General features: G+C 40.2%; 1 protein-coding gene across 3 annotated transcripts in view; it reads left to right on the top strand.

Annotated features, from left to right (window-relative positions):
• Positions 1-14,424: 14,424 nt before the first annotated feature.
• The window catches only part of MAGI2 (membrane associated guanylate kinase, WW and PDZ domain containing 2), an 825,111-nt gene continuing 814,398 nt past the window's right edge, over positions 14,425-25,137 (top strand). For all 3 annotated transcript variants that reach the window (XM_038740978.1, XM_038740977.1, XM_038740980.1), the window contains exon 1: positions 14,425-14,679. In XM_038740978.1, the coding sequence (XP_038596906.1) occupies positions 14,622-14,679 (58 nt within the window). In that variant the 5' untranslated portion in view covers positions 14,425-14,621. The remainder of the gene's footprint in view (positions 14,680-25,137) is intronic.

The following is a 25,137-nucleotide window of genomic DNA, read 5'->3' as shown; positions in this document are numbered from 1 at the left end:
AGCACTATCCTATAGTAAATAGATCCTGTACAGTAATAATAAGGATAATTATAATAATTGTGGTATTTGTTAGGTATTTACTACATGCCAAGCACTGGAAAAAGTGCTGTGGTAGATGCAAGATGATTAGGTCAGACACATATGCATTTCTAAAAACACACTTGTGAATGCAAGTTGCACTATGCAAAGCACTGGCACTATAATTCCTTTTATGCAAGTTTTCAGTCCTGAAGTGTAAGGCCTGAGACTCAATAATAATCAATTCACAGTATTTATTGAGTGCCTACTGAGTACAGGGCACTATGCTAAGTGTGTGGGAGAGTAAACAAAAAAAAAATTATGATACTTGTTAAGTGCTTCCTATGAGCCAAGCACTGTTCTAATACAAGTCATTCAGATTGGATACAGTCCCTGTCCCATATGGGGCTCACAGTCTTAATCTCCATTTTACAGACAAGGTAGCTGAAGCCCAGAGAAGTCAAGTGACTTGCCCAAGGTCACATGGCAGACGTGGCAGAACCTGGATTAGAACCCGGGTCCTTTTGACTCCCAGGCCCATTCTCTATCCACTAAACCATGTTGTTCCTCAGTGAAACAGAGTTGATAGACATGATTCCTGCCCCCAAGTAGCTTACAATCTAGTAGGATTGTCATTTTGTCATCTTGACATTTCATAGGATTTGTCAAGGTATTGTTTTCTTGTCGTTTCAACAAGAGACTCTTATTATCCTAATTTTAAGAGGAGCAGAGCAAACATGTCATGTGGTGATCCAGATGGCTCACTCTGAATCAGATTTTCTCTAATATCTGTGTCAGCTGATTTGAGTGATGGAATGGAGACCCTGCTCATACGATTGCTAGTCATATGCAGTCCCATGATTTCTAAATTCCTTGGAAGGTAAGAGTAGAATTCATAGAGGTCTTGAAAGATGAGTTTAATAGGATGGGTTTAATGAAACAAGTGACTCCAGGCCATAGTGAGAGGAGAGAAGATGGAAAATAAAATTAGGAACTATAAGGCAGGAAGTGGTTTGCTTGGCAAGATTGAACAAAGACCATAAGGTTGCATCAGAACACAAAGCCAAGGTGATATCATAATATTAATAGGAGAATAATACTCTTTCCATTGAAACTGGACTAATTCAGGCTCACATTAAGGAACTGTGTTCGGTGGGATTCTTTCATTTTAAGATAAATAGAAATAAATTGGAGGGGATCCAGAGAAAAGAACAAGACTTATTTAAGGGGTAGAAAGTAGGACCTCTTTGGAAAGGTTAAAGAAGTAGGGATTATTTAGTCTGGGGTAAAGAAGGTTGAATGGCGACATAATAGCATTTTATGAAACAGGAAGAGATACTGTAGGAGTGGTGCCAGGCTGCTCACTAAATCTGTTTCCAAGCTTCCATCCTAGTTGTAATGCCACAAAATAACCAAAATAAAAACAACCACTCTCCTGGAATAACTCTGTTCTCAATAGTTGGCCATGATTTGGCCATGAGACGCATGCTTTTGAGCAGGGTTGGACAGTGAGCAGGCCGTAGAATCGGCCAATCAATCATACTTATTGAGCATTTACTGGTTGCAGAGCACCATCCTAAAAGTTTGGGAGGGTAAACTCTAACAGAGTTGGTAGACACATCCCCTGCCCATCAGAGATATTTTTGGTTCCAGGTGCTGATGAAGTACAATTCACAGTAGGGACCCAGATTATATCCCTTCAACTACTTCAATCAATCAATGGTATTTATTGAGCACTTACTATGTGCAGAGCACTGTATGATGTGCATAAGAGAGAACAATATAACAGAATTGGTAGACACATTCCCTGCCCACAAAGAGCTTATAGTCTACAGGGGAAATCAGACATGGGGGAATTAACCCGAGACTTCATAGGATGCCAAGAGATAGCCAGTTTTCATTTCCAGCAGTATTTTTCAATTTTTCATTTTTCTAGATTTAGAACCCCCCTAAAATAAAGAGATTATTTTGTTTGGGATTTTTCAAACTTTTTTTATAGTATTGTTTAGTACACACAGGTTTTATTCACACTATTCTACAGACTTGGGAGATATAATAAAGTTAGTAGACTTTATCACTGCCTGCAAGGAGTTTATAATCTTGAAGGGGAGACAGGCACTGAAAAACATTACAAGGGAGAAGCAAGAGAATGAAAACATAGGTACATAAGGGCAATGGGTGTGTTTGTGAAGTAAGTAAATTCATTGGTGATGCAGAAGAAGCAGTAGTGGGGAAGCAATAATCATAATCAGAGAAGGCCCCCTAGAGGAATGAAAATATCTAAGTGTTTTAAATATGGGAAGAGTTGTGGTCTGACAGATGTGAACATGCGTATATATATATATATATATATATATATATATATATATATATTTGTCAAACACAGTCCAGTAATTTATTTCAACACCAGTGCAATGTGCACTGGCTGCTCTTGAGTCTTTCTGCCCTCAGGATTCCTAAGTGGAAGTACAATTTCAGACCCATGACCTCAGGGATTATAATTCCCTCTGCATGGATTATCACTCTGCAGGTAGAGTGCACTGACTTGTCTTCATCTAGAATTTACACGTTTGTGACAGCTAAACAAAAGTCTCCTCTACCGGGATTCGCTTGTTCCTGTCCCAGTATTATTGGTTACCATGCTGTCTGTGTATGAATCCCGTCTAGTTAAATTGCTAAATATTTAAGGTTCCTGAAACAACTTCTTGGGAAGCCAATTCAAATTGAGTTCTGCATCAGAGAATGCTTTTAAAAACAATTACTCAGTCATGATCTCCTCCAGATCATCCAAACTTTGTGCATATGATCCAGTCAACCATGAAGGAATGTGTCTAAGCTTTTTCTCCAAACTCAGAGACTAATGGAAAAACACCACATGAAAATAGAATATTCCTCTTATAGTGCCCCCAGATTGTTGTAGGGCTGTTTCACTTGCATGTCACTGTTCACACACACCAAAAACTGCACATCCCTCAGTTGTTAATTTCTAGGGTTATGCACTTTTTTTAACGGTATTTGTTACATGATTACTATGTGCCAGGCATTGTAGTAAGTGCTGGAATAAATACAAATTCACCAGGTTGGACACGGCCTATGCCCTACATGAGGTTCACAGTCTTAATCCACATTTTACAGATGCAGTAACTGAGGCACAAAGATGTGAAGTGACTTGCCCTAGGTCACACAGCAGGCAAGTGGCCGAGTCAGGATTAGAACCCAGGTCCTCTGACTCCCAAACCCATGCCCTTTCTGCTAGGCCATGCTGCTTCCCTCACTAGGCCATATTGCTTCCTTGGCTTCCAAAATATTCCATTAAAAACATGGATATGCTTAATCATCACATTCTTGGACCAGAAGAATATTATGGCAATATCTAACTGCTTCTCTGTGGTCGTCAGTCTTTTGAATCACTGAATACCATGAAATATCTGACAGTTTTAATCACCTGCCAGGACACCTGGCACTTTAAAATATTGAAGTCACAGGAAGAAAGATTTAAAGCACCTGCCATTCCATAAATGCTGAGGGTTATACACATTTGCTGCAGGTTGTACTAATTCAAGTTTCTTCAAGAGAATCAATCTTTCAAACCAAAGTGCTTTTTTACAAATTGGAAATTCTGCAGGAATAGTAATCATCATGAATGTTTTTTGCAAAAGCCAACCATGATTTGAGGTTTTAATCATTTTAATTAAAAATGCTATTTTCTTCTAAATCTAAAGATTTAAAATATTAGAGCACCACCGCCACAATATTTCTGTGTGTTCTGTTTATAATACAATGTTCTCTCAATAATTTCAGATGCATGAATAAACATGATGGAAGTGATTTAATTTGTCTTTTCCTATACATTTTTATCATTGAACCAAGTCACACGCTGATGATAAAGGATTCAAGCGAAAAGATTTATGACGGTAGAGTAATCTCAGACTCTTACTGTAAAATAATACTCCCCAAATCCATGGATCCAGCTGTAGGTACAGATATTTAAACTTCCACTTAATGTGATCTCAAAAGTAACTACGCATTTAGTTAGGACTTTTTTGAATGCTCAACTGTGGGGCAAACATTGTACTAAGCACTGGGGTAGATAAAAAATAATCAGTTCAGATGTAGCCGTTGTTTCATATGGGGTTCACAGTCTCATAGGTAGGGAGAACAGACATCTTATCCTCACTTAAAGAAGAAGGATCCAATGACCAGAGTGAAGTAACATCTCCTGACTCACAGCTCTGAGTTCTTTCCCATTGGTCATACTGCTTCCCTGTCTTATTAATCTTTATTCTCCCCTATTAGGAACATGACAGTGGTCCTTTTGTTTAGATTTATTTCATTTTCTATTTAAAATCACAAATAGCATGTTTTCATATCACAGATGATTGGCGAGATTTTGTGCTGAAATGTTTGATTTGCTTTGAAGATGCATTCATATTTCTCAGTACTATTAAACACACACTAAGTAGCATCCTTTCTTGCTGGGAATTTCAAGTTACCTTCAGAACCTAAGGGCTACTGCCTAATAAAAGTGGTTTTGCTGCATAATAAAATCATATTTTATTAAATAAAACTAATGAATTGCATAATAAAATTCCCTAGGCTCAGTTCATGAAACATTAAAGCTCTGTTTTTTCAGGAGTTGTGCACACTCCATTCATTAAAACTTCTTGTTACCTAAAGAATTTTCTGACTCAGCTTCTTTGCCTCTGAGCAGAAAGAAGGTAATTGCTCTGGTATAGAAACAAGGCATTTTAAATTCAGTGGGAAGATGACAAAGAAGCAGTTGTTATCTGCCAGTCAACAAATATTTATGATATGTAACTGCCCGGAGCTTCTGTATTTTAAAAATCACTTTTTGTCCAAAAGAAAATCGCTATTTGGTTGAATATACAATGGGCAGTGTTTAGGCTTAGGGACTCTCTAATGGTATTACAGTTTGAACTGTGAGGTTAGAAGCACACTGAGGTCAATCTTATTAGCCTTCCTAAATATTCCAATAGACAGCTTAGTACCCAGTAGGTACTCTGCAAACCATATGAACTCTTTTTTTTTTCAATGATATTTGCTAAGTGCTTACTACACGTCAAACACTGTTCTAGGCACTGGGGTTGTTTTAGGCGCTGGGGTTTTATCAAGTTGGACACAGTCCCCGTCCCTCATGGAGCTCGCAGTCTTAGTAGGAGGGAGAATAGGTATTTTATTCCCATCTTAACGGTTGAGGTAACTGATTCTCAAACTATAAGAAAGGAAATGGGGCTAAGAATTCAATTGGGTAAACAATCAATCACATATAGTCTTAAAGAGGAGGGATCATGCTTTCCAATTAAAGTTGTTTAGGAGATAAATGAAAATGAAATGAATACCGCAGCTCTGTCAGCTGTTTTGAATTGTTTTGCAATAATAATTTTAATTATTTTGGTATTTGTTAAGTGCTTACTATGTGCCAAGCAATGTTCTAAGTGCTGGGGGAGATACAAGGTAATCAGGTTGTCCCACATGGGGCTTACAGTCTTGATACCAATTTTACAGATGAGGTAACTGAGGCCTAGAGAAGTGAAGTGACTTGCCCAAAGTCACACAGCTGACAAGTGGTGGAGCCAGGATTAGAACCCATGACCTCTGACTCCCAAGCCCACGCTTTTTCCACTGAGCCATGCTGCTTCTGGATGGTAGCCTAATCCACAAATCCTCTGTGTCTCCTCCCTGTGTCGCTTATTTCAACTGAACACGTAAATAATTTCAGGCCTATTTTAGATATTAATGATTGTGGAAGTAATAACATTTATTGATCACCCTCTTGGTGTGATGAAGTATGCTAGATGCTGGTGCCCAGGTTGTGCTGGGTTAGCTGCTGTGGAGATGGACAAATATCAAATCATATCAAGTGATGGGGAAAGTAATTACATTTAAATGTGAAATATCTTCCTCTTTGAGTCTGTGAATTTAAGACTTCATGAATATTAGTCCAAGGTAATACTGTGGAGCTGAGTTGTCAGGCTTTCTTGTAGAATTAAATTTGTTGTCCTCCCTGCATTTCATATTTCCTATTAAAAAAATCCAGAGAGCCTGATGATAAATCGGTGTCAGTGAACTGTAGAATCTGTAAAGCAATAAAAGCTCCTTTTGTCACCCATTTATTTTGCTTCCTGTGAGTGGGAAAAAATAAGGAAAAAAAACTCTAATGAGCTAGAAACATAAGAAACAAAATATTAAAAGCCGAGTCTTGCTTTTCCCTAAAAAGTTGGTCTCTGTTGCTCTAAAGGGAGAGCAAGTCTGTAAATTTGACCTTATTGTTTTTGAGGCATTTAAGCAGGAAAAGGTCCCTTCTAAACCTTCATGCTAGACAATAAGCTTTTATTTGACACAAGATTCAATGGAAACTATTTAAATAAGAGCTGCGCTTGTCCAATACATTGTTATTATTATAGTTATTATTATTATCACATCTGTTTAATGCTTACTTCTTGTTAAGCACTGTTTTAAGTGCTGGGGTAGATAAAATTTAGTCAGGCCTAATACAGACCCTGCCTCACATAAGGCTCAGAGTAGGAGGACGAATAGGTATTTAGTCCCCATTTTACAGTTGAGGAAACTGAAGAACAGACAAGTTAAATGACTTGTGTGAGGTCAAACAGCAAGTAATTGACTAAGCTGGGATTAGAACCCAGATCGTGTGACTCCCAGACACACGCTCTTTCCACTAGGCCATAAAAACAATCCCTATATTGTCCATTTTGTACGAGTATGATTTACTTAACACAAAAAATTCAGAAATGCTTAAGTGAACTTACATGGGAACGGCTTAGGAGAAAAAAATTAAAGATCAAAAGAAAAAAAAATCTGCAAAATCTTCTACCATTTTATCCATACACTTTGGGCATTTCATCTATAAGATGAGAGAGACTATGAGAGGGTGAAGTGTGTAGTCAACTTGATTGACCCATATATGTGTACTTTCTAGGCTGTTTTTCATAATTCAGTGGGTGCTTAGTAAATATTATTGATTGATTCAGCCATCATCATTATTCCTGAAAGTAAACCTGTGGTATCCATAAGGAGCATGTTAACTTTATCTCTGGTTGACATTTAGAATTGGGTTTGATACTTATCCCCTTATTTCTCTTTGAAACAATAGCTTGCAAATGCCAGTTTTGTGTACCCTGTCTATGAGAAACAGCATGGCCTAATGGAAAGAGCAAGGGCTTGGGAGTCAGAGGACCTGGGTTCTAACTCTAGCTCTGCCACATTTCTGCTGTGCGACCTTAGGAAGCTCACTTAACTCCTCTGTTCAGATCCATTATCTTCAAAATGGGGTTTAATGCCTGTTCTCCCTCCCATTTAGACTGTGAGCCCCATGTGGGACCGGACTATCTTGTATCTATCCCAGTGCCACGTACAGTACTTACTAGCACATATATTAGAATAGAATTGGCTTAAAACATTTTACTCAACATTTTGCTTTTGGACCAGAAAGTAGCAGATTTTTTTCCAATAGATACATGTCCCAGCTGGTGAAGACATTTGATTTATTTGTTTAATAAGACTACCGTGTTTTTGTATTTATTTGTAGAAAATGTTCAAACACATTCCAGCCCTCTTCACTTTTACAAAAGAAGATGACAATATGGGAGATTATTTTATCAGAAAACACATTGGACCTTTCTCTTGAATTGGTGGGCAGAGCAGCAAATAGTTTTGTAAGGACCAGACTAGTACAGGCAAGGTCCAAAGAACATAGTGCTAGCTCCCCCTTACACTTCCAGGACTAAAGCCCTGAAAAACAATAATAATGATAATAACTATTATTATTATTGTAGTTGTATTTTTTAAACACTTACTATGCGCCCGGCACTGTACAAAGCACTGAGGTGAATTCAAGCAAATCAAGTTGGACACAGTCCTTGTCCAATATGGGACTCACACTCTGAGTCTCCATTTTACAGATGAGGAAACTGAGGCACAGAGAAGTGAAGTGACTTGCTCAAGGTCACACAGCAGACAAGTAACAGAGCTGGTATTAGAACCCAGGTCCTTCTGACTCCCAGGCCTATGCTTTATCCACTAGGTCAAGCTGTTTCTCAAAAGCAAACACATACTTGGGGGAGGAATTTATCAGGAGAAAGGGCTGATGGAGGTAGTTTCTCACTGAGGTCAAATTCTGCCTAGAAAACCATTTCAGTAGGATGTTTTGTTTCCAATTTCTGTGCTCTGGTGTGTTGAAGGGAGGTTTCTACTAAAAACAAAAGCTTCTTGATTAACGATTAACGTATTGAGTCAGAGATTCCTTTCCTAGTCATCTTCCCCCCCACATCATTATTAACCTCTGAGTACCAGCATTGTAGATAACTTGGAGGAAGATAAAAATTTGAGGGGCAACAGGAGGAAAGGGGAGGAAGATGTGAAAGAGGAGGGGAGATGGAAGGAGAAGTGAAGGGGAGGAGGACACAGCTCAAGGTTCCGAAAATTACTAAAACTCTCCTAGTGTAAATTTTAGTTAAAAAAAGAAGGCAAACACATCCATAAATTTACAGAAATGTCCACATTGTACTGTAATGTCCACAATGTACTGTAATGGTTGGTCTCAAAATGAATACTGCCTAGAGTTTCCAAGACTGAACTGAACAAATTATCCTCAATAAAGTACTGTTTGGTAAATTTGAATTTTCTGATTTAGAACTCCATGTAAAACCAATCCATAGCTCTAAGCATCAATATTCTTGCTCTTAAAAAAGAAATAAAAAAGATTCTTAAGAACCATAATCTCATCCCATAAAGCTGCATAAACTTGAAATCACTCCGGTACCGTGCAAAAGCAAGGGTGATTAGGCAAGATTTAACAAATTCACTTTAGAAATAATTCCCCTTTCCACTGTTATTTGCTTGAATTTCCTGTCAACAGCACCTGGTTTTCTACTCAATTCTTTAACAATCTAATTTTCTAAAGCGTTCATAAATCTGGAGCTCCAGAGAATGTAATTCATCACTTATGTTTATAAATTCAGGAGGTTTACCAGATTTTACATGTCACCATGTGTTGGTTTCAATTCTACATTCAGTTCCATTGATGAGACGAGCACTTTTAAGAAAACGAGAGTCTCTATTATGGTGGAAATTGGATTCCCATCCAATGTGATTTGGTGCAGAAGATTATGTGTTTTTAATGAACATACTTTGTTAATCCAAGCCATGTTGTTGCAACTTTTCCAGAGTCAATTTAAACATTTAGTAAAGAGGCTTTGCTGATCATCAGGATTAAGTCATGTTACCCTCACTTTTGCCCCTCTGTGATTTGGGGCTGGTTCCATCGGAGTCACTTGGGATATGGGTGGAAAGAAACCAGTTTGGGGCTACAGTGTGGGCTGGGTAAGAAAGCAGGGCTGGTGAATGTGGGCTGTAAATTGGAGTGTCTAGTTTGGAGGAGGAGTCTAGTGGATTCTGGGACTTTCTGGGGAAGTCAGGCTGTGTGGTGAGAGGGGGATAGGCAGAATCACAGTTTCACAGGTTCAAGGATTCAGTGCTGTCTTAGATTCCACCCAGGCCACCTGAAAGCCAGGAATCACACTCCAAGGGGCCCAGAATCTCTCCCTTGTCCCACCACTACCGTATTCCCAGGGAAACTTCAGTTTGTGAAGTGGGCCAATCTAGATCTAGAGCTTGATTTCCCCAAGAAATCTCTGAGGCCAACTTAAACCCAAACTCATTAGATTCTAGTCTGTAAACTCTCTGTGGGCAGGGGTCATCTGTACCTACTCTTTTCGTATTGTATGCCCCTAAGAGCTTAGTACAGAATTCGGCGCGCAGTAAACAATAAATACCATTCATTGATTAGTTGATCCACCCCCTTTTCTGGACAGAAAAAAAATATTTAAACGTTGTTAGGTGATCTGTTTTCCAACTACTAGGTAGACAGTGTGGTATGTGTTGCACCAGCTTCTTACCTGCCAAATTAGGAGGAAGAAAGTCTATCTATTTCACTCTAGTGAATCTTGTCAGAAACGTCCAGGTTGGTACTGTTCAAAGATTTCTATTGGATAGATTCCATGGCCTTCTACAGTGACCCCTCTCAATGTGTGGTCTAGTGAGAAAGTGAAACAAATGTTTTGAGAGGGGGGAGAGAGAGTGAGAGAAGTAGAAAGACGGAAAGAGAGAGAAGTAGAAAGAGGGAGAGAGAGAGAAGTAGAAAGGGAGAGAGGGAAAGAAGTAAAAAGAGGGAAAGTGTATGTGGGGAGAGAGAGAGAGAGAGAAGTAGACAGAATCAATGTCATATTTATTGAGCGCTTACGTGTGCAGAGCACTGTACTAAGTGCTTGGGAAGTACAAATTGGCAACATATAGAGATAGTCCCTACCCAACAGTGGGCTCACAGTCTAAAAAGTGGGCTCACAGTCTAAAACAGAAGGGAGAAAGCAGGAAAGAGAAAAGAGAGATAGAGAGGGACAGAGAAAGAGGGAAAGAAAAATAACTCACTCAGCATCTCTTCCACTTTTGCCATCCCAGGAATAAACCCAAGAAACAGATGAACAATCAATCAATGGTATTTTTTAAGCACTTACTATGTGTAGAGCACTGTACTAAGCACTTGGGAGAGTATAATACAACAAAGTTAGCAGAGAAGTACTGTGGCCTAGTTGATAGAGCATGGGCCTAGGAGTCAGAAGGACGTGTTCTAATCCTGGCTCCACCAGTTGTCTGCTGTGTGGCCTTAGGCAAGTCACTTAACTTCTCTGGGCCTCAGTCACCTCATCTGTAAATTGAGGTTTAAGACTGTATGCCCCATGTAGGGCAGGGATTGTGTCCAACCTGATTAGCTTGAATCTACCCCAATGCTTAGTACAGTGCCTGGCACACAGTCAAGGCTTAACAAATGCCTTAAAACAAATAATAAAAATTAAAAAAAATCTGCCCCTAAAGAACTTCCAGTCTAGAGGACAGGAGGAGATCTGAATTTTCTAGGTCACTGTACTTCTGTCAGTTCTCTTTTCAACTCTGGACCACATGCTTGACAGGCAAAAATCCCACTTTCAAGAGGTGGACTTTCCTATTATTTTCATCTGGAAGTGCAGTAATGAATATTAAGGGATGAAGTGTGTTCCAAGGGGATGAGTGGACTGGAATTATTGGTTCCTGCCCCTCTGGGTATTTCAGAGGAAGATAAAGATGTAGTGGCTTTTATCAGGGAAAGAGGAAATTGAGCCTCAGGTCTGGTCGACATGCCCCATTGGAGACTGAGTCTTTGGAAGTAACAATCTGACATACAGTCATCTCCAGCAAGGGGCCTGGGCTTTCGCACTGTGGAAGGTCTGGGCTGGGGTGTTCTTCCCCCAAAGCACATCTCATTTCTACAGGAGCTTTCTGTCTGTAACTGTCTTTATCTTCACCTGAAGTTTAGCCCAAGACCTAGGGAGGCATGTGCTCAAAATGTTTAATTTAATGCTCTGCATCACTGCAGAGCTAATGCAGCATAGTCTCAGATACTTTCGCACCATTCCAGAATGAATTATATGCTTCAGCTGAGGAATTTACAATGTAAAATGGGCCATTTTTACAACTTTTGCACTATTCTTGAAGGGAGTTAGACAAAAGGTGTAAACTCACTAAATACAATGGGCCGAGGCAATGAAATGATCCCCAAAGCAGCAATGATCCCCAAAGCAGCAATGATCCCCACCTTGTTTTTGTAAACATTCTATGACTAAAGCATAACCAATTCTGATCTTGTGGGCTCCTTTTTCAAAATAAAATGATCAGGAAAAAAAATTGATACTGATCTATACTTGCCAAGTCTTATGGGTTTCCAATCCTGAAAAATCTCTAGGCTGTTTTCCCTGAAATTAATCTCCCTTGGTTTCTATATTGACAGCTAAGTTCAAAGAACATAAGTAGTGTACTAATATTCATTGACAGCTTGTAAACATATCCCAATTAGCATTGCAAAAATTCAATATCTTAAAGCTAAATTTATATGGATTTTTGTATTTCTGTTGAGAGTGTAATTCTAAAGTGTGATGTATACACACATTCACATTCAGATATTTCCATAACTCACACAAACACACACACTTACATGTTCAGTATTCCCACAGCTGGCTCATTCATTTTGGATGTCCATCTTCTTTGGAAAATAGGTTCCCACTTGCTTATTGTGTACTGCTTCATGACAGCTAGTATCAAATTTTTTCAGTTTGGAATATTTCAGGATGAGATTTCTTCCCCCCACCAAACACCCCCCACACACACACTTTTTTTTCCTCTGTGCTGTGGTTTTTAAACTTGAATGAAAGAAGTCCATCCCATTGTCTGAATTGGGGAAATCCTTAAGAATCCCAAGAGGGCCTTTTGACAGGGTTGTGTCAGTGCCTTTAGTAATTACATACATTAAAGGATGGCTTTTAAGGATAATGTAATGAAGATAAATTGAGCACCAGGGAATAATCAGAGTGTTCAGAGTAGAACATATAATCATTACAGTATTCCATTACACCTCTGTTAGTCACTGAAGAAAGGTATTGTGTTGCTACAGGTCTTTTCATTTTATTTTTATTCCAGGAGGGCATTTTACCTGAACCTGTCTTGCTTTCAGTTATTGGGTCAACAGGAGCAGGCATATAAGTATGGCAGTGCAATAGTCTGCCATCATCATCATAATCGACTACTTATTGACCAAATATTGAATGCAGTCAGTCAATCTAATTTATTGAGTGCTTACTGTGTGCAGAGCACTGCACTAAGCTCATGGGAGGGAATTATATAACAAGCAGGCACATTCCCTGCCCACAATGAGTTTACAGTCTAGAGGGGGAGATAGACATTAATGTAAATAAATTACAGATATGTACATAAGTGCTGTTGGGCTGGGAGGAGGGTGATGAATAAATGCCTGGAGAGTATGATAAAAGTAGAAAATGGAATCTCTATCATCAAGGAGTTTACCTTCTAGTTGAGGAGGCAACTAGATACTAATGATATGTGGTAATAGTAATATTAATGATCATAATTATGGGATTAATTGTTTATGTTCTAGGCACTGTACTAAGCACAGGGGTAGATATAAGCAAATCAGGTTGGACACAGTCCCAGTCCCACATGAAGCTCGCAGTCTCAATCCCCATTATACAGATGACATAACAGGCACAGAGAAGTAAAGTGACTTTCCAAGGTCACACAGCAGACAAATGGCACACAAAACAGGAACAAGAGGAAAAACATCAATGCAAATTAATGTATTAAGTGGCAAGGATGACTGATTGCTTGAAATCAATAAATCAATTCATTGTACTTACTGATGCCTACTGCCTGCACAGCACTATTCAAGGTACATAGGAGAGAACAGTACAACAGAGTTGGTAGACACGTTAGAGAAGCAGCATGGGCGAGTCACGTCACTTCTCTGTGCCTCAGTTACCTCATCTATAAAATGGGGATTAAGACTGTGAGCCCCACGTAGGAAAGGAACTGTGCAATACCTGATTAGCTTAATAATTTGGAACCCAGTAATCGCTTAATAAATACTATTACTATCATTGTAATAATCAAGGTATTTGTTAAGTGCTTACTAAGTGCCAAGCACTGTACTAAGCACTGGGATGGATACAAACAAATCAGGTTGGACACATCCCTGCCCCAAGTGGAGCTCACAGTCTCAATCCCCATTTTACAGGTGAGATAACTAGGGCACAGAGAGGTTAAGTGACTTACGCATGATCACCCAGCAGACAAGTGCCAGGGTCGGCAATAGATCTCGAGACTTTCTGACTCCCAGGCTCATGCTCTATCCATTAGGCCGCACTGCTTCTCCCGGGGTAGCTTGTATCTACCCCAGTGCTTAAAACAGTGCTTGTCACATAGTAAACACTTTATAAATACCATTGTTATTATTATGTTCTCTACCCATAAGGCCCTTACAGCCTCGAGATGATTTGGGAGTGGGGGTATTAGCTTAGAAGTGACTTTAAGAGGGCTTTGAATTTCAGGAGAACAGATTTCAATTTTTCAGAAATTGTCTCTCTCTCCATTTCCACCTATGATCCCATTATTCCTCAATTCTTCATTATTCCTATGCTCCTTTTAATTCCTTTCACGTGGATTTTAATAAACCTTCAGCAAATGTGAACTGTGAAGCATTGACCCAACACCCAAAGATAAACAAATTTGCCTTTAGTCCCACCTAGTTGCAAAAGCAGCAGGAGTTTAGCCAAACCTATTAATGCTTCCAGAGTTTCTTGAGTAGAAGAGAATCAACTGTGAATGATTTATTTACCTTTCTCCCTCAGAAAACCGGAAATGCATCACAGAGGCCCATACGGGCATTCTGATTGTTCCACGTGCTGCTATAATCTCTGTAAATTCGCAGCAGCTGAGATTGAGGCAGCCGTTTTCCAGCCATTATAGGGTAGGGTCTCAGCCACGTTTGCTCTGTTTTAAAGAGGAGGGTAGTTTGTTTTTTTTAATTTAACAACACAAATACTCTGTAAAATTCAAGTGTTGGTTTTTCAGAAGAGTTTATGAATGGGGTGGGGTTGGGCCTGAAGGACGGTGGAGAAAAGCCCACGGAGGGTTCAGCTTTAGTGATGACCCTTTTGAAATCCTTGAAATCGTATTACTACTGAATGGGACTGAAGGATTTCAACTACGCCTGCTTTCAGAGACAACTGTGCCCCTGGGGTGGTAAGTGTGTCTTATTTATCTTGTTGCTTTAACAAGGATGAAAGCTTCTTAAAATATAATAAGCACTGACATACTGGATCAAGGACACCAAAGCCTGTTTGTAGGAGTAGTATAATAGTTGCTCTCCTAGTTAATCCAATTTTGTCATTGTGCTAGGATTTTCCTTTACTAACATGTATTTGCTGTGTTATAGTTTTGAGTATCTACTCTGGGCATAGTACTGTGGTGGGAATTTACAAAAACCTATTTCCTGTATGGTGAAAATAGACCTTTAAAACCTTGTGCATAATTATAAAGGCCCTACTTTGACCACCATCTGCTCCTGTGAAGTTTGGTGGGCGTGGCTGGGTGGAGTTTTCTGGAAACAGAGGAGGGGGGAAGTGGGGTTTATGTGCCTGCCAATTTGTAGAGGAAATATGCATACTGTGATTATTATCATCTCTGAGTTCATCAAAGCCTTTTCTGAACTATTTTTGCTTGTGTAGTTTCCTGTAGTAACCAATTCCAAATGCTTCTCTCACTGTGTAAAAATCTTTCCTTGAGTGCTTAAAATCTACCATTTTCATTCTTCAGCAAATATTCCCTTGTCCTGGTAACACTCTCCCTCCTCAAATTACTCTCCCCACCTTCAAAGCCTTATTGAGGGCACATCTCCTCCAAGAGGCCTTCCCTGACTAAGCCCCCCTTTCCTCTTCTCCACTCCCTTCTGTCACCCAGACTTGCTCTCTTTGTTCATCTCCCCCCACCCCGAACCCAACAACAGCACTTATGTACATATCTGTAATTTATATTAGTGTCTGTCTCTCTCCTCCTGCCCCCCCACCCCTGACTGTAAGCTTGTTGTGGGCAGGGAATGTGTCTGTTGTTGTAGTGTACTCTTCCAAGTACTTAGTGCTCTGCACACAGTAAGCAGTCAAATATGAATGAATAATAACTTCGTGTTCATCCTATGTACACCCTCCATGTCAAAGTAGGTTCCCTTGGCTTCTGTCTGCCAAGTTGGAAAGGTATTGTACTAGTCTCTCTGTGTATTTACACAAGGAAACATCCTCCTGGACTTCCCCTACTCATGATAATGTTGGTTGCTGCCTCGGTACCTATTCTGCCATTTTTGAGATATGACAACCAGAGCTGCAGTATTTGGGGATGTGGACAGAACTTGAGTTGCAACTGAAGTCTGCTCAAGGGAAGCTCCTTTTCAGGCTAGTTCTCTCTGGTACAGCTAAGGCAGGGAAGGACCTGCCTTGTTCAAATGACTTTTATGAAACAGTGAATTCGTAGTCAAGATGGTTTTAAGTGCAACGGTGTGATTTGCTAGAGTACCAAGAACTTTTTGTGATCTCTCTTCATCAGTTAGGTCTGCCTTAAGACTGTTTACAGGCTGCATACTCTGGTTCCTACTGGCAAGTCTATGGATAGGCAGGGGAGGGGGCGTGATATTTTCAGCCACTGTTGTACAGTTTACTTTTGCTGAAGCTTTTATTAAGAGCACACAGCTTTAAAAAGAAAACACTGTTGATGTTTTCAGGTAAGAACAGGATCATAATGAGATGAGAAGCAGCATGGGTTAGTGGATAGGGCACAGGACTGGGAATCAGAAGGACCTGGGTTCTAACCCCTGGGCATATCACTTTTTCTCTTCTCTGTGTCTATTACTTTATCTGTAAAATGGTGATTGACTTTGAACCCCTATGTGTCATTTGGACTGGGTCCAACCAGATTAGCTTATATGTACCCCAGCACTTAGTACAGTATGCAGCACATAGTAAGGACTTAACAAATACCATAAAAGAGACTGAGAGAGAGAGAGAATGTTTCTGAAAAATAAGTATCAGTAACCAGCACTGCCATCCTGGCATACTCCTCTCCCCATGGCCGGGTGTGGAGAATGGACCTTGGACATCCTGGACTCAGTTCCATGCTGCCCGAAAAACCTTGCTTCAATCAGTGGTGTTTACACAGTGTTTCCTATGTGCAGAGCACTGTGCTTAGCACTTGGGAGAGTACAACACAACAGAATTAGCAGATGCATTACCTGCCCATAATGAACCTTACAGTCTCCAGTGCCTGCCACACTGATCTTCCCCAATCAGGGAGAGTATGTGATGCTTCCCCCTTTCAGTTCAGTTTCTATGACATCTCCTTTCAAGCTGCCCTCTCTCATTCCTCCCCTCTCCTCTTTCTTACCTCCTTCTCCACCCCTTCCCTCCATTGGAAGGTGAGAAAACTTCGTCTGAAGTAGCATTTATTGCTTTATTATACATCTAACACAGACTTAGAGTTTCTATAAATAATTGCCATTAAATACTTTTAAATCTTGTCAAAATATTACTTAAAGCAAGACAAATCTCTGATCTTTAGAACCTATCCCCCGTTTCCTTATATTCAGTAACTAGTACATTTTCCAAGAACATAGCTATAATGTTTTTGAAGATTTTACTATGTTCCCTCTTCCAATCTCCCAGTCCTAGATTCACCTTTCTCACTTTCCATGATGGAACTTTCTGGCTATGGACCCCACTTGGGCCCAGCTACAATGTCTGTTCCAAATATTCACTTGGCCCAAATTTTGGTGTGGGAGAGTACATTTCAGCTGCAGGAATTCACTGAATTATGACTTGAAATTCTTCAAAACAGGGAGTGACTTACACTTGGGAGCATTTTACTCAATTAATATCTTAAGCAAGGATTCTGCTTCATTTGGGTTTTTAACCTTTCAACCTTTGGCTAAAAGCTAAACATGCCCATTGGCTGACACATAAACACGCACACACACAATTTCTTTTTTGGAAATATTATCTCCTTTAAAAAAAGGTACATGGCATTTTGCTGATTGCTAAAGAGTAAAACAAATATCATTAGGTTGTCTAAAACCTAATACTGGTACTATCAATGTAGATAAATCAGTGAAGAACCTTCCAAAGCTGAAAACATTACAAATTTTGGAAGGCTAATTTTCCTACTATTAAATGAAGTTTTCTAATCCATCTCTCCCTCCCCCTGGGAAGGTGGGGGTGGGGGGAGAAGAAAAGAGGATTTAGGGCCCTATTTTCCTCCTAGGGAATTTAGTATGTATCAAGGGCAAATTGACACTCATTTAACTTTTGGAGAAAAAAAAATCAAAACACTGCTGTTGTACTGATTTGCTAAGGGAACCATATTATAACCAATTTTGGATGACCTACTGAAAGTATTTTCTTGAACTCTAATTTTTCAGGTTATAGTCTCTAATATAATTTAATCTGTCCATATGGGGAGGAGTGTCCCTGACTCCATGAACGCAAGATATTTGCTTTAAAATGGGTTATGTTCACCCCAGAGTCAAGGAAGGGAACAGTGAGAACTAGTGGGAACATTTGTTGGCTGCTTGGGAATTGGGGGTCAGGGCTAAAATTCACTGTGGGACACACTGACTCAGAAAACGTTTCTGAAAAGTCTAAATCAGTATTCTTCTCCTTTTCCCACCACCACACTCACCCTCTCCCACTAGGCAGCTCTGGGCTTGGCGCTTTGTCCTGGTGGGACCCAGACAGTGGATTAAGGCCCATTCTCAGTATCCTCCACTGTGCCCAAATGGCTTGCGACTCTTGGCTCCTCAGGATGAGTGCAAGAGGAGAGGGCTCCTCAGAGCTGTCTGCAACTGAGAGAAAGGATGGGAGGGCAGGGGGAGATGAGTGATAGAAGTCAAACCCAACCACTTCCCCCACTACTTTGAAATCTCTGCCAAACCAGCATGACTTAGTGGAAAAAGCACAGGCTTGGGAGTCAGAGGTCATGGGTTCTAATCCCCACCCTGTCACTAATCAGCTGTGTGAATCTGGGAAAGTCACTTAACTTCTCTGAGCCTGTTACGTCATCTGTAAAATGAGGATTAAGATTGTGAGCCCCACGTGGGACAACCTGATTACCTTGTGTCTACCCCATTGCTTAGAACAGTGCCTGGCACATCATAATGCCATCATTATTATTAAACCAGAGCAAAAACAGTTCGGATTGGAGAAGCAGTGTGGTTTAATGGATATAGCTTGAGTCTCCTGGGTCCTAATCCCAACTCCACCACATATCTAATATGACCTTGGGCAAGTCATTTAACTTCTCTGGGCCTCAGTTCCCTCATCTATCAAATGGGGATTAAGAGTGTGAGCCTCATGTGGGACAGCAACTGTGTCCAACCTGCTTAACTTGTACCTTCCCCAGTTCTTAGATCAGTGCTTGGCACATAGTAAGTGCTTAACAGTTACCACAATTTTATTATTATTGTGTTGTTTTAGAGGAATTGGACAGATAGCAGGATCACTGTTCTTCAATTTGCATGCCCTTTGAACCAGGGAAAGATGGGGGAGAGCCTTAAATCCAAATAAAAATAGTCGGGAATTAGTGTTGAAGATCCTCTTGGTATAATAAGAATAATAATTGGCAGAGGTGGGATTAAATAACTGTTCTCCCTCCAATAATGATGAATAATCCCAACTCTGCCAATTGCTTGCTGTGTGATCTTGGATTAGTCACTTCTCTGTGCCTCAGGTTCTTAACCTTTAAAATGGGGATTCAGTACCTGTTCTCCCTGCTACTTAGACTGAGATCCCTATGTGGGACAAGGACTAGATCTGACCTGATTATTCTCTGTCTATCCCAGCCCTTGGTAAGGTGCTTAACATGGTAATTGCATAGCAAATATTATTTGCCCACAAGGGTCTTAACGATTTGACCTACTGTCTGGGCCTGCCTCACTTTGCTTCACTGGTGTTTTGGCAAACACCTCTGAGTTGCCATTAGAAGAGAAGGCAGAGTTTTTTTTTTCCCCAAATCATATTTTTATGGCATTTGTAAATGCTATGTGCCAGGCACTATACCAAGCACAGGTGGTAGTAGATACAACTTAATCAGTTTAGACATAGTCCATGCCTCCTGTGGTGCTCAGTTTTAATCCCAGTTTTCTAGAAGAGGTAACTGAGGCCCAGTGCAGTTACTTGTCCAAGGTCACACAGCAGACAAGGGGCAGAACTGGGATTAGAACCCAGGTCCTCTGACTTCCCAGGCTGTGCTCTATCCACTGGGCCATGCTGCTTCCCTTGAGCTTTTTAATAAGCCTCTCTTTCTCCCTCCAGCCCCCACACACACCTATAGAGTAAGGAGCTGGGCCCAAAACCTTGCACTGGGTTATGGGCTTGGAACAGAAAAAGGAAAATTTAAAATTGAAGACAGTTCTTGCCCACAGAGAGTTCATAATCTTAGGGGAAGTTAAATAGGCCTTTAAAAACAAGGGCTGAGGGTTTCAGTCTGTGGAAGGAATTGCAAGAGTCTATTCTTGGGGTACCCATTGAAGAAAAGCCAGTCTTTGCTGATACAAATTTGTCAAGCTAATGTGACTGCCCTTTTTTTTTTAAATCATTTTTGTTAAGCCCTATGTGCCAGGCACCGCTCTAAGTGATGAAGTAGAAGTTAATTAGGTTGGGTACAGTCCCTGTCCCACATGGGGCTCTCAGTCTTGTTCCCCATTTCACAGATGAGGTAACAGACACAGAAGTGAAGTGACTTTGCCAAGATCATGCAGCAGACAAGTGGTGGAGCTGGGATTAGAACTCAGGTCTTTCTGACTTCCAGGCCCATGCTCTATCTACTGGGCAAGGATGCTTCTCTTAAATATGTATGACTTTTACTAACATATTCATTCAGCTTTAAGTAGGCTAATAGCAAAGAAAAGATAATCTAGATAACCCCCTCTCCAACTACAAAGCTAGAAAAAAAAAGTGTTCTTTTGCGTTGAAGGCAAATGTTTATCTGTGAATGGAGGTTGCTTTGCAGAGACTTCTGTGTGCCAGGGGCCCATGAATATAGTTTTTCTGGTATTGTCAGCATTTTGATTTTGTTTATTTTCCTATCAAGGAGTATAAAGCCACTGTAATGGGATGAAGGGTGAAAAAATTTTTATACCTCTCTGCAAAGTTAAATGTGTATATACATCATTGAAAATCCATTTGTGCATTTGCATACAATAGTAATAAGTGCTTTCTGTGTGTAAAGCACAATGCCAAATGCTGAGAAAGGTACATGCATGAAAATTAGTGACTTTGGCACTCAAGGAGCTCACAATCTAAGAAATTGGGAGAGGGGTTTGGCGCCACACAGAGAGAGCAAAGTTATTTTCTAGACTGTAAACTCCTTGTGGGCAGGGATTGTGTCTACCAAATGTGTTGTACTTTCTCAGCCCTTAGTACAGTGCTAGGCACACAGTAGGTGCTCAATACATATCATTAATTGATAATTTTCCCATACTCTATTACTGGAAATGCCCAGTTTGTTTTCCATGTGATTTGTCTGTCTCTTTCCCTCTTTACCTATTTTCTATTGCCTGAGTGATATAGCGAAGTAAAAGATACTTTAGAAACAGTGATGAATGTCCTTTTTTTCTGGATTTGTGTTCAGTGTTTGCTTTTTTTGACGTTCTCTTTGCTCATGTTTCTCTCTGATGTGCAAACGCAGTTAACTTTATCATAGGAGCATAAGGACATGAGAATCTAACTCAGCATTCTTTTTCCAATGAGACACGGGATGCTTAATGGAATAATAACAATAAAATTGTGGTATTTGTGTTTACTGTTTGCCAGCCACCGCACTAAGCCCTGGGATGGTACAAGCTAATTGGGTTGGACACAGTCCCTGTCCCACACAGGGCTCATCATCGCCATTCTCACTTTACAGATGAGGTAACTAAAAGCCCAGAGAAGCTGAGTGACTTGCCCAAAGTAACACAACAGACAAGTGATGGAGCTGGGGTTAGGACCCAAGTCCTTCTGACTCACAGGCCCATGCTTTACCCATTAGGCCACACTGCTGGAAGATTTTTGGTTGCTTTAAAATTTTGATAATCACCTACAGAATCCACATGGGTCTCTGCTGGTGACTGATCTATAAAGTAGTCCATTGGCCATGAAATAGCAAAATTACAAGCTACAGTAAACCCAAATGGAATATTGGAGACCATTTTGTGGTATCCTCTTCAATAAACCTCTCCAGTGGTGATCGGACATTCTCCCCCTTCCCTCCCTCCATTCTTTACATTTGCTCTTTCCTTTGTTCTCCATGAATGGTTTCATTCTAACTTTCTCCTTCCCCTGTTCTTTCTCCTCCTCCTCCCCCTTGTTTTTCTCCTCTGTGAAAATAAGGATTTTTTTTTTTAATCTGTAGGAATTTGACTCCAGTAGATTTTCATTCTAGCCAGTGATAGAAAAGAAGTCATTTTATAAGTACCCATTCAATGCTCAATACAGGCTCACGGTGTAAACAGGACTTGTTAAAGATATGCGGAGGTAATTTTCAGGTACCATCTTGCCTCTACCACCACAGAGAATCTGGTAGTGCCCTTAGGTCTAGTCTCTGAGACGCTTTTATCGAAGACTGTCTTGCTCCTTTCTCAGTGTATCCTGTCACGGGTCCTGAGGCAGATGGAGCAGTGGTTCCATCTGCAGTTGTCCTTGGTAGACTTGCATAACACCGTGGACAATGCATCACTTCTTTGTGCCCAGGTGTGACAAATAGCTGACGACTCAGCCAGAACATCTGTCATTCCTTAAAGAACTCCAAGAAGCATGTCATCAGGCCCCACTGATTCAAATCTTCCATTTTTTTTCAAGTGTTATCAGCCATGTTCTTCCTTATTCTAGTTAGCCTTTCTGTCCTCCAATTATAGTTGTCATTTGCTTTGGTTATCTGATCCCAGCTGAAGGTTTTCATAAAGATAGAGTGGGGGGAAAGAAATAATAGAATTCCCCATTTGTTATCATTTTCCCTCCATATCTATCAGAGGAAGACACTTTGGTCTTTTTCTTTGATAAATGATGAATGTTTCCCTCATAACCTTACAATCTCCATCCCTGCATCTTTCTCTGAATCCTGGCTTGCTATCTGAATAACCTGGGCTTCACCTACCCTGGTTTCTGTCATTATCATTGTCCCTTTATACTTTTATGAGACGAGTTTAACCCCTCCCTTTGGGGAACTGTTACTTTTTAAACCCTGTGGCTAGATGATACTGTTAAAGGCTTAACATTAAATTTTCTTGGTTGATCTCTTACCACCCTTTCCTGCTAGCCACTGTGACTTTTTAATCTCTTGGTTCAAGTGATATGAGTCTTTTTTTATTTAGGCTGGAAAACCCAGCTGAAACCCTGCTCTTCCAACAAAAGGCTGACAGCTTCCCAGTCGATCAGTAGCAGTGTTGCTCAGTGGAAAGAGCGTGGGCTTGTTAGTCAGAGGTCATGGGTTCGAATCCTGACTCTGCCACTTGTCAGCTGTGTGACCTTGGGCAAGCCACTTAACTTCTCTGTGCCTGTTACCTCATCTGTAAAATGGGGATTAAAATTGTGAGCCCCACATGGGACAACCTGATCACCTTGTATCCTCCCCAGCGCTTAGAACAGTGCTTTGCACATAGTAAGCACTTAACAAATACCATTATTGTTATTATTATTATTATTATTAAGCACTGTGTACAGAATATTGTATTTAGGGTTTGGGAGAGTGCAAGGTGGTAGAGTTGGTAGGCAAAATCCCTGCCTCACAGAAAAGCAATATAACCTAGGAGAAAGAGCACTGACCAGGTTGTCAGAGGACCTGGATTATTATTCCAACTGCACTTCCTGTCTGCTGTAAGACCTTGGGAAATTAACTTTCTGTGCTTCAGCTTTTCTGTAAAATGAGGATTAAGATAGTGATCCCCATGTGGGACATGGACTCTGTCCAAACTGATTATCTTTGATCTCCCCCAGTGCTTAGTATAGGACCTGGCACACATAAGTACTTGACAAATACAATTTAAAAAGAGAGAGAGAGAAAGTATTCACCCCATTTTATAGAGGAGAAGCTTGAGGGTCAGAGAGGTAATGTCATGGAGAAGCAGCGTGGCTCAGTGGAAAGAGCCCACGCTTTGGAGTCAGAGGTCATGGGTTCAAATCCCGGCTCCCCCACTTGTCAACTGTGTGACTTTGGGCAAGTCACTTAACTTCTCTGTGCCTCAGTTACCTCATATGTAAAATGGCGATTAAGACTGTGAGCCCCCCGTGGGACAACCTGATCACCTTGTAACCTCCCCAGCACTTAGAACAGTGCTTTGCACATAGTAAGCACTTAGTAAATGCTATTATTATTATTATTATTATTATTATTGTTATCATTATCATTATGTACTTGAGGTTTATGGGTGGAGCCAGGATTAGGACCTGTGTTTCCTGGCTCCCAGGCCCATGCTCTATATAATGGACATGTAAATCCATTGATCATATTTACTGAGCACTTACTATTTGCAGAGCACTGTACTAAGTGCTTGGGAGAGCACAATACAATAGAATTAGCATTCACATTCTCTGCCCACAACAAGCTTACAGTCTAGAAGAAAGTACAGCACCAGTTCACATTAACTGACACATGGGTGCAATAGGCCAAATATGGAATTAATTTACAGTCTAATTTCTTCAGAATAAATGCACTGATCCAGAGAAGGACTTCTTACTTCATGAGAAACACTTTCTATCTCAGCATATCACTGGAGGTTTTGATTCTGTTACTTTGTCAGCTAAATCAATCAATCAATCGTATTGAGCGCTTACTGTGTGCAGAGCACTGTACTAAGCGCTTGGGAAGTACAAGTTGGCAACATATAGAGACAGTCCCTACCCAACAGTGGGCTGACAGTCTAAAAGATTTTAATAATACAGATTTTCAGCATCTGTTCGTTTAGCAAATGGATACCTATTTTCTGAGGATCCATTTAAGGGATCTAGAGAAGACTGATCAAACTCTTCATTCTCTGGAATTGAAAGGACCAAATGGGATTGTAGACAGTTGAGATTTTTCACTATAGAATGGTTTTCAACTCTTGTCCTGTTTTTACTTTTCTGTAGAAATCTAGGAAACATTTCCAAATCGTTCCTAGAAACATCCAGGAAATTACTTCCTGTTTTCATTAACCTGAAAATTATTGGTTTCTAACATGTCATCTAGCTATGATTGAAGACCAAAGAAATCTAATTCCAGGTGATCGCAAAGGAAGTGTAGGGATGCTAATCCTTTAGTTTGATTATATTAGATTAAGCTGTATTGATGCTGGTTAATCATGAACGAGGTTTCGTGATTACCGCCTTTTTCTCAAGAAATTTTTCAGTAATGAATTAAAGGAAAATACACACCTGTTCATGAGAGTTACTCAGTAAAAGCATCAACAAATTTACAATAGTAGTAATAAAATTAACCAGCAGCAGTAGTACCACCACCACCATCTGGGTCCAAAAATCCACCGTATCAAATGCTTGGGAAACCTTCCAGTAGTTGTAACATCTATTTACACCTCACAAATCTCAATTTCTAGTAGTAGGAGTAAGGGAAGTGTTATTTAGTGAGTACTTAATGGGTGCAGTGCTCTCTATTCAACACTTGGGAAAGCCTTCAAAGTTAGAGTGATTA

This window comes from Tachyglossus aculeatus (assembly GCF_015852505.1).
Source record: "Tachyglossus aculeatus isolate mTacAcu1 chromosome 12 unlocalized genomic scaffold, mTacAcu1.pri SUPER_6_unloc_1, whole genome shotgun sequence".
NCBI classification, from domain to species: Eukaryota; Metazoa; Chordata; class Mammalia; order Monotremata; family Tachyglossidae; genus Tachyglossus; species Tachyglossus aculeatus.
Note: the sequence above shows the minus strand (reverse complement) of the source record. Positions and strands in the feature narration are given on the sequence as shown.